This window comes from Perna viridis, chromosome 9 (genome assembly GCF_037379345.1).
Source record: "Perna viridis isolate PV_CMFRI_1.1 ecotype Kerala chromosome 9, ASM3737934v1, whole genome shotgun sequence".
Lineage (NCBI taxonomy): Eukaryota > Metazoa > Mollusca > Bivalvia > Mytilida > Mytilidae > Perna > Perna viridis.
In genome coordinates, this window is record NC_142453.1 from 24,104,709 (window position 1) to 24,118,859 (window position 14,151).

The window sequence follows — 14,151 nt, forward strand, 5'->3', positions numbered from 1 at the left end:
CAAAAGACACAAGGCATTTATTAGCTAAATGGATTAAGGAAAAAATCACAAACATGAATACAGTACAAAAAAATTGATGAACAGTGAAATAACTTACATACAGATAAATCAGTTGAAATAAAACACTGAGATAAAAATCTTAAAGTTGAGAATTAACTCAAGTCTTGTGTTTTTCCTTGCATCTTCAATATCAAGTGATCTGATTGGTTGAAATTCAAGTTGAGGAAATCTCAATTTGAGACGTTTCATGACACTAGACCCTGGAGTCAAATACAATGCAACCCATCTAAACCAAACCCCCCTTTTGTTCTGTTTAGACATGTTTGGATTACTCAGGTTCGAAATACATTTAAATTGATGTAAAGGGACATTGAAAAGTGCTTTAGACAGGTTTTTGGCTTATTAAGGGTTCGGTTTACCACAGGTTTCGCTGTAATGTATGTAAAAAGCTCAAAATCAAGAACATAACTTGATAAGTTAAAAAAAAATTACAAAAATATATTTTAAAACATTTGCAATGATTTGCATATCACAATTCTTAAAGTGGAGGCTCTAGAGAAAGTGAATCACTCTGCTGAAGAATAATTAAGTACCAGTCCACATAAAATTCAGACACAGCCGACAGTAAAGTGATTCATGGTAAAGAAAAACACCAAACAAATGATGCATTTTTAGTCTACATATGCTATACTTTCATGCAACAAAAATCTTTTCTGCATTCATATCTACACTTTTTAGAAAATCATACATTTATCTCCCACTAAAACCAACCAAATCGAAGCAAATCAAGAACAATAACTCTTGCAAAGTACTAATTTCATGTACAATCTATATAAATTTCATCTCAGAAGCGCAATACCCAAATGAAAAACCAAGACTGGTTATGTGGTCTGTATCTGATTCTGAATAGGAAATAAAAGTAAATTTAGTGGGTTTTTGACATGCATGAATCACTTCCTGTCTGATTTTTAGAAAGACTGATACTTAGTTGCAGTTTAAAGGCAATAGTTTTTACCTGAGACTTAATTATTATTCAGAAATAGAAGACTTGTACAGTTTTTTAAAAGATAGAAGAAAAAAATGTCAAATTTGGCCTTTTATGAAAATATCACTATGTTGTTAGTCAACTATTTATTTATTTAAACAATGAACCAACAGATATTTTTGTCTTCTAGCTGAAAAGGGGGAATCACATTAAAATTCAGCATCTCTTAAAGTTTTGTTGATATTAGTTGATACTGAAAACTATATGCCCACATTTTAATAATAGCACTAAGGCAATGTTTTATGTAGATACATGTTTTATGTAGATAGCATAATTGATAGTTTTAGTGAGGATACCTCAACGGTGCATGTGACTAGTATGTTTATTCCCGCCCTGAGTGACAGTGGTATCAGCTTATAATAAATGAGTATCTACTGGTATGTTAAAAAAATGTAAATAATTGTCAATAATAAAGACAGAATAACAAATACTTAATGCTGTTCAATAAATCTTCCAACAATATAGTTCAGACATTTTTTTTTCATACTGTATACGATTTATATGTCATGAATATGCACAAAATACAATAGGCAATCATCTCCTTATAGCTTTCATCATGATACCATTCTGTGATCTCATCACCATGGTTTCATATTTCTCAACTTTATGGTTAGGATCAAGTTCCAGCGTAAATCTAAAAGATGAAAATATACATAAATGAAAAGCTACTCAAACATCTTATCATGAATGAAATTCATTTAATTTTACCAACTCAGTGGTCTGTGGTAGATTAGTTGCTTTTGGAGTGGGCAATGTTGTGGGTTATCCCTGCTTTGTCTAAGTCATACTAAAGATTTAAGAATCATGTAAATTCTGTGATATGTGATACATCCCAAAAAAGGCTACACATTTTTATTTTTGTTAATAAGTTGTTTTGTGGGTCTATATGATGAAATGTATTATTATTCATTCCAATCTGTCAGCTCATAAGAGATAGTCTAAGAGTTTCTATTGTATTTCAGTGTGATTTACAGGGTTATCTCCCATAATTTTGAATTCTACAGTATATTTCTATAATTTTTATCTCCTAAAAGCATGGGTTATAGGAACAGTCACATGTTAATTTCTATTGTATTTTAGTGTCATTTACAGAGTTATCTCCCTTAATTTTGAATTCTACAGTACATTCTATTTGATTTTTATTCCCTGTGACCAAAGGTATATGATAAACAACATGATACTTTCTGTTAACTATTACATTTTAAACAAAATATCAAAAATAAAAAGATGTAGGCTTTCCAATCATGATTCACATTTTGCATGATTCTTGAGTGCAACTTAAAGAGTGGGATGACATGCCTACCTGAAGACTGTTCCTGCCGGGAGATATCACATTTTAAAAATTTAACTTTGTGTGTTAGACAGTATATATTTTGGTCAGTTGTATTGATCATACATTCTTGTCCTGAAATGCATGAAATATCGGACATAGGATGTAAAACCATAATCAATCATTCAATCACTTTAATGCTCCTTATTTTCTCATAGAATTTAAACCATGTATATACTTCAACTGTAAAGTGAGAAATATTGCCAAGCTTCTTAATTTTGCTATTTTTGTGAGATATAAGGAAGAATATATGTAAAAAAAGCTCCCTAAATTTAGCCTAAATAAAAGAAGCTCTTCAAGCTTTTGTATGAGCAACTTGGCAAATTTCTAGAAAAGCAGAGGACACTTACCCTACCGGTGCTCCCAGTTTTCAATGTCTGAATTGCTCATTTGCTTTTGTTACTTTGTATGTATGATTTTAGTTACTTTATGTTCTTTGTATGTCTGTTTTCCATGTCTGGTTTTTGTCCCTGGATTACATTCTTTTGATTACTTCTATAACCTTGATTACTCTTTCAAGGTGTGTTTACACTTATTAAAGACCTTTCGGTAATCTCTGTAAAGATTTACTATTTTTATATAAAGGTTATACCAAGGTGCATTTGTTGTTTCACCATATGATTTGTTCCTTTTTCTATTCATTATAATAAAATATCCAAAAATATGAAGATAAAAGACCATCATATGTAAAACCTCACTATAGGGTTTGTAAGTGTCGTTCTGGTTTCCTTTTCTTTACCGGAATTTCTGACGTAGAATGTATTGAAAACCGAAGACTGGTCTGCTTTTAATTGTTTACTTCCGGGTACTCCAAACACTGTATAGCAATGCAAAATCTTCTATTTTATGCTTTTTCATAATACCTTTATCATGTAGAAATAGATATTTGGCATTTTTATCAAAATTTTTTAACAAAAAGATGTTTTGCACTTAACACTGAACTCAACACTCTCTAAATGACTTATTTCTATGCTTTTGAATGGAAGACTAGGACCCATTCTCGTGAAATCATGGGGTCACATGACAAGACTTACATACCCTTTAGGAAGAAAATCACCAAATATACCCAGTAGTACTCTGGAAGATAACCTGCAGTATTATTATTTCTCAGCTAAAATCTATTCTATAGCTGCATATTATAAATTTAATATGATATTCTAAATTCATCCATAGTCCTTACCTTCTGAATATTTTGGCAAGAAATGTTTTCATTTCATTTAGGGCAAACTGCTGTCCAATACAATTCCTGTATAAAAATAGAATTCTGATATTAAATTTCCTGACATTGGATTTCATAAAATACATTTGGAAACAAATGTGAGGAAAATCCAAAGAGCGTCTTTTCAAGGTATTTACACGTACAATTTTATCTTACTTTCCCAGGTAAAATTTAGTTAAGATTTGTGGTATGTTTAAACATATAACCTGCCATGTATGAAATAATTATTGAACAAATTTTGAAAATATTAATTCCAAAACAAAGGGACTCATTCCTAGTGCTTATTTGCATGGCTTTTTAATGCATGCAAAATATGCAAAAACAAATTGATCATAAAATGACTTTGTTTAGAGTAGTCTCCCTTGTTTACCTAGGTCCTGCAGAGAACGGTACAAATGCAAATGGATCTCTTTTCTCCACATTTTCAGGTAAAAATCTTTCTGGTTTGTATTCCTATAAATATACAGTAGCACAAACAATTTTCTATAAATTATATGTTCAGTCACTGTAATAGAAAGGCAAAATTAAAAAAAATCAAAAGAGATATATAAAATCTTACTCTGCCAGCAGTCAGTTGGTTACAATAGAGAAAGTTCAATGTTTAACTCTTAAGATTGTAGAAATGTGATAGTCAACAGACTGCTGAGTAAGATTCTGTTTCTATTTGTCTTGAAATATCATTTATACAGAAAACCAACATATTTCATATCTGTGGCAACACTCCTTACAAGACATTTCAGAGCATGTTATGCATAATACAATGAAATAAAACAACAAACTGTGAATCATTGTCAAACACATCTTCTCTTTCTTTTCACTGAACTTGTAATTAACACATTATATCCTGTCATTAGCATAATCCTGTCATAATCAACCAATCAGTAGAACAAACACAGACACACGAGTAGAAAAATATTTCTATAACAAATTAAAAAAAAGAAATAATAAGGTGAGAATAGAAAAATACTGCAAGAAAATTCACAGAGATACTAGCATCTACATGTATACTCCAGAGTAAATTTTTAAAATATTGCCTTGGAACCAATGTGACAAACCCAAATTGACGAAGCTCAAGTGGACTTTGGTCCAAGTCAGCTGGAAAACAGACTTGGAGTAAGTCTCGTTTTTTCCTTTGATATTTTGTAAACCATACCTACCAATGAATCTGGCCAGACTAGAGGATTGTGGTGGATGTTGTATAACATAATACTGATTGATGTTCCAGCAGGAGCCGTGTATCCATCAATATCCATTGGTTCTGTCAGTTCTCGCTGAATGAAAGGCACTGGTACATGCAGTCTCATCCCTTCCTTCAAACACATGGTAGTGTAGGGCAATTTAGAAAGATCCTCGCTAGAATGTAATCAGATACTTACTACTGTGGTGGTACTTTTTATTGTAGGTATTTGTAAATTTTTCTGAGAAATTTGGATTTGTTAATTTAATTTCAGAAGCTACATTTTTAAAATGAAATTTTACATTTAGTTGGGAAATTGAATTGGTGGATTAATGGAACAAACAAAATCATGAAAAATTGTACCCCACAAACAAAAGGTCTTCTGTATTATTCTTTACAAGGACATTATAAGCAAAACAATGTAATTCAGAAGCTTTGGTAAAGCATGTCACAATTTGATGTTGAATTTCATGATTTTTTTCTAAAGTTAAAAAACTTGACTTCAGGCTTGGGTTTCATAAAAAATCTCAAGTTGATAATTTCCTCAAGTCCAGTGTTTTTCCTTAAATCTTCAATTTAAAGTCATCTGATTGGTTGAAATTTGAGTTGAGGAAGAATTTGAGGAAAATCTTAATTTGAGATGTTTTATGAAACCTGGGCAAGATGTCTTATATTTATGCTATCAGAGTTTTTGGCAAAGAGTAAGTAGTAATTGTGAGGAAGTCAATTTTAATTTAGAGGTAAGAACCTTCATTTACTAATACAAAAAACCAAGTGTCCGAGGGTAAAAAAAAAAAGCACGATGTTGCATGTGTTGTCATGTTAGATATATCCCACCAATACAGGAAGTTCATATCGGACAGCACCCAATTTTGCTTACAAAGTACATTCCCTCCATGTAAAGAAAGACACAAAATTTGAAATCAATCTATCCATTAAGAACAAAGTTTTTGTTCATGAAAATTTTCTCTATTATGCCATATAGTAAAAAATATCCCACGAAAACAGGAAGTTGATATCAGACAATACCCAAAACAAATATACCTGATATACATTAAGTCACACATCCAATCAAATTTAAAATAAATCCATCCAATGGGAGCCAAGATAATTGGTACAAAATTAGGATGGATGGAATGACGGACATGCAAGATGATTCCAATATACCACCAACTCATTGAGGTCTAAACATACCTGCCAAATTTTGAAAATTCACATGGAGGGTTTTAAGGCAGGACAATATGTGAAGGGATATGTTCGGGACATATTTTGCAAACTGCATAGGTTTTACTGTAGTAAAAGTAGATGGGATGACAGAGATGCAAGGTGATTCCAATATACCACCAACTTGTTGAGGCCTAAGCAATAAATAAGTATATATACCAACTTTTGAAAATTCCCTTTGGGGTTTAAATGTAGGACAACTATTGAACATACATTTTTGGGACATATTTTGCAAACTGCATGGGTTTTACAGTAGTAATATATGAATGAGAGAACCACTATAGTTTTAAAGGGCCTTTTCCAGTTGAAAAATATTTGAATGCACTGTAATAGACTGAAATTTGTAAGTACACTTTTTGTGGTGGATTTCTCCATATTTAATTGAAATTCTGTAGTTTTAATTCAAAAAGGCTAAATGTATGTAAGGGAAAGAATTACCTAGAAATATCATCTGTTTCTCTGTCCTCTAGTAAACTATCTACTTCAGCTTGTATTTTCTTCTGTATCTCAGTATGTTCAGCCAGGGAGTATAATGTCCAGGACAGAGCACTCGCTGTTGTATCATGACCTATCAAGTATAACAGAGTTCTAACAGTAAGAAAGAATTCTTCAATAATAGGCTTGAGGAAGCCTGGATCAATCTCCTCTCCCATAAAATCACAACCTACCAAGTAAAACAGAGCAGTGATCATTAAAAATGACCCAATTTTGAGAATGGACCATTTTTAATGATCTTCAGAATTTCAATGGGCTATTCATTTACATTCCTTGTAAAATTTTCTGATTTTAATGAAACATTTTCAGCAGGAAAAATAGTAATAATAGAAGCTGAATTTTCAATTTTCAATTCTCCATTACAAACAGATTCAGGGTGAATTTTGATATTCCATTGAATTTTACAGATACACATAAATTGCATAAAGGTGAGACTAGAACAAAACTTTTGTACCTTCAAACAAGAAAGTGTCAGCCTCATTTCTAATTTCAAGGTCAGTCAATCCTTCTCCATTTTCATCCTTTGCTGACAACAGAATGTCTAGAAAGTCTAGGTTCTTCTTCTTTGATAAGGGTTGTTTTTCCTGAAAATAAACACTATAAAAGTTCATAACAAGATGGGTAAGACTTACAGAATCTATCAATTGAAAATATTTGAGTTCTGTCACATTGTGAATTAAAGTTAACTTTTTTTTTCACTCTTGCAATTGGAAATATTAAACTGGTAATGTGCAAACACACACTGAAAGTGGTAATCAATTTCTACTGAATGTTTTGAGGGTTTCTCTTTGCTGGTTCTGGGTAGGGGGTCAAATTTTATTGATTTTATGTGTATTATTATTTTATAAATTATATGAAAATTTGTTTTTGGCTTGACCAAATTATAAAGCACACTGTACCAAATGACAAATTTAATTTTGATAATACTGCATGATTTTTTTCTATTACCGGTACTCACTAGAACCTTTCTTCTCTCAGCCATGATATCCTCAGCTACCTTGTGAACATAATCACAATGTCTTTTGAATTTCCAACCACTTGGTGTCAACTTATAAATAAAGTCACTATGCAGCCATGGTTTGCTGAAAAAAAAAATAAGAAAAAAATGCCAGAAAACTACATACTACAAGTTCAATTTGAATGGAATTCTGGCATTGAACAAAAAAAAAAAACAGAGAAGAGTCTAAAAGTACGGCATATGACAATTTTATTGTATTCAATTATAGAATTTTACATCAATGCATAGACATGCAATTCAATTATCAAGGACTCAAAATTGTCAACTTGAGTACTGTAAGCTAGATACTGATGTTTTTTACGTTGTTTTTTTTAATTCTATTTACTTATCTACTTAAGTGCAGTCTTTAAATCAGGCATTTCTATATGAGAATGGTGGGTTTAACAAGGTTTTATAGTGCACTAAACCTCCCACTTCCATTATGGTTAATTATTCAATTCTTCCTCAAGATGATGAAACAAGAACCTAAGACTACTTACAGGAACCTCTGAGTTGCTAGCTCCACTAAATCTTTTACAGCCACTACATAGGGATGGTGCTCGCTGTAAAAGAAACAGGTAAATGTAAGAAAATATAGGATTTCACAGCTAAAAAAATGTGAACTTGGCATTTTAGAATTTTATTCTCCTGTTTTAGTGATTCAAAACAGACTGTTTAGTGTGGGCATGAACACATTACCCTTTTTGGTAGGTTTTATAAGCCCCTTGCCCTTTTCTATCATTTTTTCCTATATACATGTTTAAAGTTGCATGGAAATACTTTAAATTTGCCTTCAATATGCTAGAGTGCTCTTATTTACCTGAATCAAACTGTCCTATTCAAATGCTGCTTGTTTAGAAGATATTTATCCAAGTAAAGTCCTCTTCCATTGCTCTTCCAAGGTTTAAGTCTTTTTCTTAAGTAAATTTTCTAACAGTGTTTGATATACACTATATCCATCGGATAAATGGTTCTAAATACTTTCACTTTGAGATCAAAGCTTAAATTAATTCGAAAATACAATTTAAAAAAAATTGAAGCAGTGTTTAAAAATACCAAAACTTTTTGCCAAAGACTACCCACTTAACCTTGTCTCAAATTGACAAATATTTCTTTCTACGTAAATTCAAATATTCAGACTAGTCCAAAAGGCAAGTTACTATAGAGATCTCTAGAGATCTACTTGCTTCTGTCATAAAGGGCAGGCAATTGAGTAAGCACTTGTCCCCATTACTGCCCTAGTACACCTACCCAGTTGTCTGACAGTCAATTTCATAGGCAAAAGCTGACTGTAACATGGTATCCAGTGTCAGTCTACTGATGTTTGCAAATACCTCAAAGTATTCTCCTGTACTGGCATACTGGTCCAACTTTTTCTAAAAGAATATGAAAATTGTTCAACAAAAGTGTCAGGTCATAATTTTTTTTATTCCTTTTTGTTCTCTAGTAAAATACATCACTCAATTTACTGTAAGAAAAATCAAGGGAACCAAGGTTATAGCAGAAATCAAAAGAATGTAATCCAGGGACAAAGACCAGACATGGAAAACAGACATACACAACAAAGAACATAAAGTAACTTAAATCATACATACAAAGTAACAAACGCATGAATAAACAACTTGGACTCCACTAAAAACTGGGAGCATGAACCTGGTGCATTGGAAGCAATGGGAGATTTTTTATTGAATATATTCCTTAACTTACAGTCAAACTTGAGCAGCTGTTTATAATAACAACATAATATCCCTGTTTACTTGGTGTAAACTGAACCTGTATTTAAGGACTACCTGTCTAATGTGATCAGGTTTGAAATAAGCAGGCGTCCACTCACTAATGTCCCCTAAAATTTGGTGTGGTCTACTAAATTTTCCACCATGATTGTAAAGAACTATATATATATTCGCTACAAAAATTAAAGCTGAGGGGTTTTAACCTAAAATTTTAGTTTTGGTAGCCCACATCTTAAATTATGGTAGTCATTATGTATTGTTCTTTACATTTGCATAAGAAATTTCAGTAGCCCACATCAAATTTTAGGGGCCATTGGGAAGTGGACCCCCATTAATTTCAAACCCTGAATTATTTATGACTTTAGTTTCGCTGTGAAGGTTATCTACTGGTAAGTCAATATGGAAAAGTTAGTTTGATACCTATCAAAACTACATAGGAGTTTTATTGTCCATAAGCTGGTTACAAGCTGTGATTAGGTGAAGCATGTATATTTACCTACCAAAAACACATTGGAAGTTTTATTGTTTATAAGCTGGTAAGACCTGAGGATATCAAAATGGAAAGCTGGAGTGATGAGTCTACGGTTTCTCTTCCATTTTTCACCATTGGCTACCAATAATCCTGTTCCAATCCAAGGCTCAATTAAACCATATGTCCTAGGTGACTTTGGTTCTGTAAGAGAACTGATCTTTAACTATATGATCTATTATGGCTATACAATCAATGTATTCATGTATTCTAGATATTCAGATCATACCATAAAACCTCTTAGATTTATGCTCTGTAACAAATGACTAATTACTTTTGATAATATTGAAATTTTGTACTATTGAAATCATTGGTTTTTTTTATTGTATTGGTATATGTTTGATTAAAAAATTGTACTTCGATTATGTTTATAACTTGTGGCAAAAAGGAGTCAAAGTCACCATTGGAGAGTAAGCGAACTTAAAGTTTCCAATTAAATCAGTCTGTGTAACCAAATTCCAATGATAGCAGACCCCACTAACAATGTTGAACAAGCAGTATATATGTCTAGCAATGTAAAAAATATTTCAACTTGAAGTGTACAAGATAAGAAAAACCTGCAATTTTTTCTTTTTTACAAATACTTTCATCAGTTCTATTGATACAAAATGGAAGATAAAAAATTTATGCTTCATTACACATTGCTAATTTTCATATTTAGTATTAGATTCAGCATTTATATTGCAATTTTGTTTCCATACATTTAAAACCTGTGTGCTGAATAATCTTTATTACAAGGGAGATAACTCTAAATTGTAAAATTGATAGAAAATCACTATACATTGTAAATAATGGATACAAAAGGAATTTCAATGGATAAATAGTGCAAATGTATTCATTTTTTCATTATAACATATTCATCACATTAGAATGAATTAATTTAAATATAAATTTAATTACTCAGCCATGGATAAAAAAATCAATTTTTTTATCTGGAATTTGTTAAATGTATCTAAATCCCAATCATTTTACATGAAATATAAATAAAATTAGCTTAAACAAAAAAGTAATAAAAAGGTACCATATCTAAGCTGTTTTTATGTTATAACTCACCGTTGTTACTATAAATTTCAATTTTAAAACTGCATATGAAAAAATGTTACTTTAAATTGTAATGCAGTTTAATTGCAGGTAAATTGTGTTATTTATCAAAAAAAATATGATTTAATATTGTGAAAACATAACAGTGTTCTAGGATTCCTATTTCCCATTACATGGGGCAAGTGAAAGTTGGGTCAGGGAAAGTTAGGTACTTAGTTACACTTTCCCGTGGCAAGTTGAAGACTTCATATGCTGTAAGGATTTGTTTTGTTAGGAAAGCAGACATTGACTGTGGGAAAGTTGATTTTATATGGATTTTTGCCTGAGGAAACCTCAATTTTTGAAAAATCCTAGAACAGTGCTTAACACTTAAATGTAAAACTAAACTGTATGTATTCTGTATCCTTTAAAGTATGCCTATGGACATCACAATCAGTTTTGATCATCAAATTAATTTACACAAGTTCAAGGACAGGAAAATGAAGAAATTTTATTCATGCTTCAAATAAAACTAAGGTTGAAAATAAGACTGTAAAAAATGTATGCATTATGTAGCTTTCTGCACCCTAATATTTTGAACCATTATTATCCCCTGTACCGGTTCACATAAGTGTCATGCAGACGGTGATAAGTCCATAGTTTTGTCAGCATTCTCATCAGTGTAAATACATTCATAATATCCAATTAGTTATTTAAGAAACACCCAAATTGTATACAGTCATTACATAAGTGAAAATTTTTGAAATTGGAGGAAAAAAAAACTGGTTGGATACTTATTATATTGTTTAAGTACATGTAGTGAGAATTTCTATATATATTTAAACTAAACTGCATTGACTCACTTCATTACTATACAGCTCTGTCTAATAGCTTTTAAGTCATTTAAAAAGTTGACCAAAAATCCACTTTTGCCCTTTTCTCTATTTTCATGATTTTAACTGGTACAAATGTATGTACAAAAATAACATGAACTGTCACACAGTAGTAGTTTAACTATAAATCCATAATAAACAAATTTTGGCTAAGACATCTTCCTTTTGTGATGAGGCTATCAAAAATAAAACATACTCGCAAACTGTATGCTATACATCAAGTTGAATATCATTACAGGAAAGATGCACACAATATAATGGAAAAATACCAATCACCTCTTATAAAAAAAATTGATGGTAATCACCTGAGAATTTCTGACATAGTTCATACAAAGGAATTGCTAATATGGTATTTAAGTATGGAAAAGATTTTCATTATGATATTCAACAGAAGATTTTTTAAATTTATTGTACTCACTAGAGGAACTTTAAGTTATAGAAATCACTATAGAAAGAACTTTCCTTTAATATTGAATCAGTGGCAGTTCTCTAGAAATTCAGAAAAAAACAGGTAGGGAGGGGTGCTACAGTGATTTCCAGTTTTTAATATAGTGTATATTAATCAAAATTTGCAAGTTTAAAGGGTTGTCCTACACCTATGAGTATTCATCAGACAATTTTCAAAATAATACTCACCAGATGATTTCAAGACTACCTTGACTGTATCAGGATGGTAGACAAATATCATGGGAAGGAAAGGCCCCATCCATCCTCTTGAAACCTTGGGGAACTCTTCAGTTGTGTCTCTTTGAAACTTGAGTCCTGCGTCATTAATTCCAGGATACTAAAAGCAAAAGAAATACACAAAAGACTGAAACAAGGTTATTTCATATCAGTTACAATTTAGATACAAAGAAATCTGTCTAAACCAATGCCTAAACAAATCTCTAACCTCTGTAAACTATCTAGTCCTCTCATTTCACTTTTGAACCTATATAAACAGAACTCCTACCTTAAGGAGGTAGATCTAGGATAAGGGGCATAACTCTTTAAATCAGTGATATGTTTGTATCATATTCAACTTCACCAAACCCTATCAAACTTTCATTTGAAACACAATGAAATCAATCCAAGTTACTTTGATGCTTACATGAGATTGCTGTAAAATGCTGAATACAAACATTCCAATGAGTTACATGTATGTCCCTAACCTCCTTAACTGAACAAATCTCTCAGCCTTACAGGGGTTTGGTTTAGTTAAGACAGTTTTCACTGTACATTTTAAATGCTTTGAAAAGAATATTGAATGGTCTGTGCTCATGTCCAAATGGAATGAATTATTAAATGACATGGTACATGTCTCAGTGACTGAGAATAATTGTTTGAGAATTAGTAATTTTTAACTATATTCAGAAATCAATGGACCATTCTTTATATTCTTTGTTAAAATTTCTGATTCATTGATAGACAATATTAACTGGATTGTGGTAAACGATGCACGTCCACCTCTAAATCCCAATGATAAGGCATATATGTTTTAAATTAACGGTAGTTGCAAAAAAGCTTATTGAAAATTTATTGGAGTCAAGGAAATAGATGAGGCCTAAAAAAATTGTGTTTCTGGTACAAGTGCAATCTTCTATGAACTGGATCTAATCCCTATCCAGTGGCCAAAGCTATTTTCAGATTTTGCCAGGAACTAAAACCCAAAAGAGAATAGCCCAGATAGACCAATGGACATATAAACTAGGGACATGTTGGTAGAATATGGATCAGCAATGGGACAGATTAAAGTGTCCTTGGACAGATTAAAAAAAGAACAATTCATCTATCATTCTTGCCCTATGCCCTACTCCTACAATGTAAGAGGTTGGTATTCAGTTTCTTCATACTGCTTTGATGGCATCAAGTCAGAAAATAGCTAGCTAGCCAGACAACCTTTTGTATGGACCTCTAGATTGCATTGCTTAAGTATTCTAACACCATGAAATGCTTTAACAACTTAAAATAGCTCTAGTTATAAGTACCCTTTTAATGAAAATTACCTCTTTTAAGTTGCCCCAAAGAAAATGGGCTGGTTTTCCTGGAAACTTTTCAATCAACTTGTTTCTCTTTGATTTCCACAGAAACCATTCAGAAAATTTTGTTGCAAGATAATAAATGGAAAACAAAATTATACTTGACAGTATAAACGTGACTAGAATTGCCATTTTTTATGTCTGATAGAATTTAACAACTAAATGGACTTTTTCTCTAACATCTTAGACTTCCACCTTCTGCTATCACAAAAGTAAACAAACAATCACATGTTTCTGACACGAAAAGTCTAGAGACAAACGAAAACCGGAAGTTAAAATTTTGTTATGATTATTAGGGCGCACCTGTCAAAAGATTTCTTAATTTAATTGGTAATTTTTTGCGTAATACATTTGTCGAAGTATGAAGAACTTTCCCCAACTTACCTTTAGATAGCATATGGATGCCATAGATGAGCTAATGTTTCGGATATCATTGTCATTCAATTTTATAAGAGTTCTGCCAATTTTTTG

At 31.6% G+C, this 14,151-nt stretch overlaps 2 protein-coding genes across 3 annotated transcripts in view; one reads left to right on the top strand and one right to left on the bottom strand.

Moving 5' to 3' along the window:
• LOC148607434 (cytochrome P450 4F6-like) lies at positions 1 to 13,930 on the bottom strand. Its single transcript, XM_088544351.1, has 12 exons — positions 13,648 to 13,930; positions 12,299 to 12,446; positions 9,721 to 9,893; positions 8,739 to 8,863; positions 7,988 to 8,050; positions 7,449 to 7,572; positions 6,945 to 7,074; positions 6,434 to 6,563; positions 4,752 to 4,947; positions 3,965 to 4,047; positions 3,556 to 3,621; positions 1 to 1,679 (listed from the first exon to the last, which is right to left on the bottom strand). The coding sequence occupies exons 1-12, from the start codon at positions 13,810 to 13,812 to the stop codon at positions 1,580 to 1,582; spliced, it is 1,503 nt and encodes a 500-aa protein (XP_088400477.1). The 5' UTR covers positions 13,813 to 13,930; the 3' UTR covers positions 1 to 1,579.
• The window catches only part of LOC148607435 (leucine-zipper-like transcriptional regulator 1), a 27,544-nt gene continuing 27,315 nt past the window's right edge, over positions 13,923 to 14,151 (top strand). Inside the window, exon 1 of one of the 2 annotated variants that reach the window (XM_088544341.1) lies at positions 13,923 to 14,010. The gene's annotated coding sequence lies outside the window, so the exon portion shown is untranslated. Of the gene's footprint in view, positions 14,011 to 14,042; position 14,151 lie in introns of those variants that run through there. The other variant, XM_088544342.1, reaches the window with a different exon arrangement.

What these genes read in the sequence shown, in the direction of transcription:
- LOC148607434 (XM_088544351.1), bottom strand. Translation starts at nt 13,812, where the DNA reads ATGGCAATTCTAGTCACGTTTATACTGTCAAGTATAATTTTGTTTTCC. An exon ending in GGTAGTCTTGAAATCATCTG is followed by an intron (nt 9,894 to 12,298) that starts GTGAGTATTATT and finishes GTTCTCTTACAG; the next exon opens with AACCAAAGTCACCTAGGACA. An exon ending in CCGTTCTCTGCAGGACCTAG is followed by an intron (nt 3,622 to 3,964) that starts GTAAACAAGGGA and finishes ATTTTTATACAG; the next exon opens with GAATTGTATTGGACAGCAGT.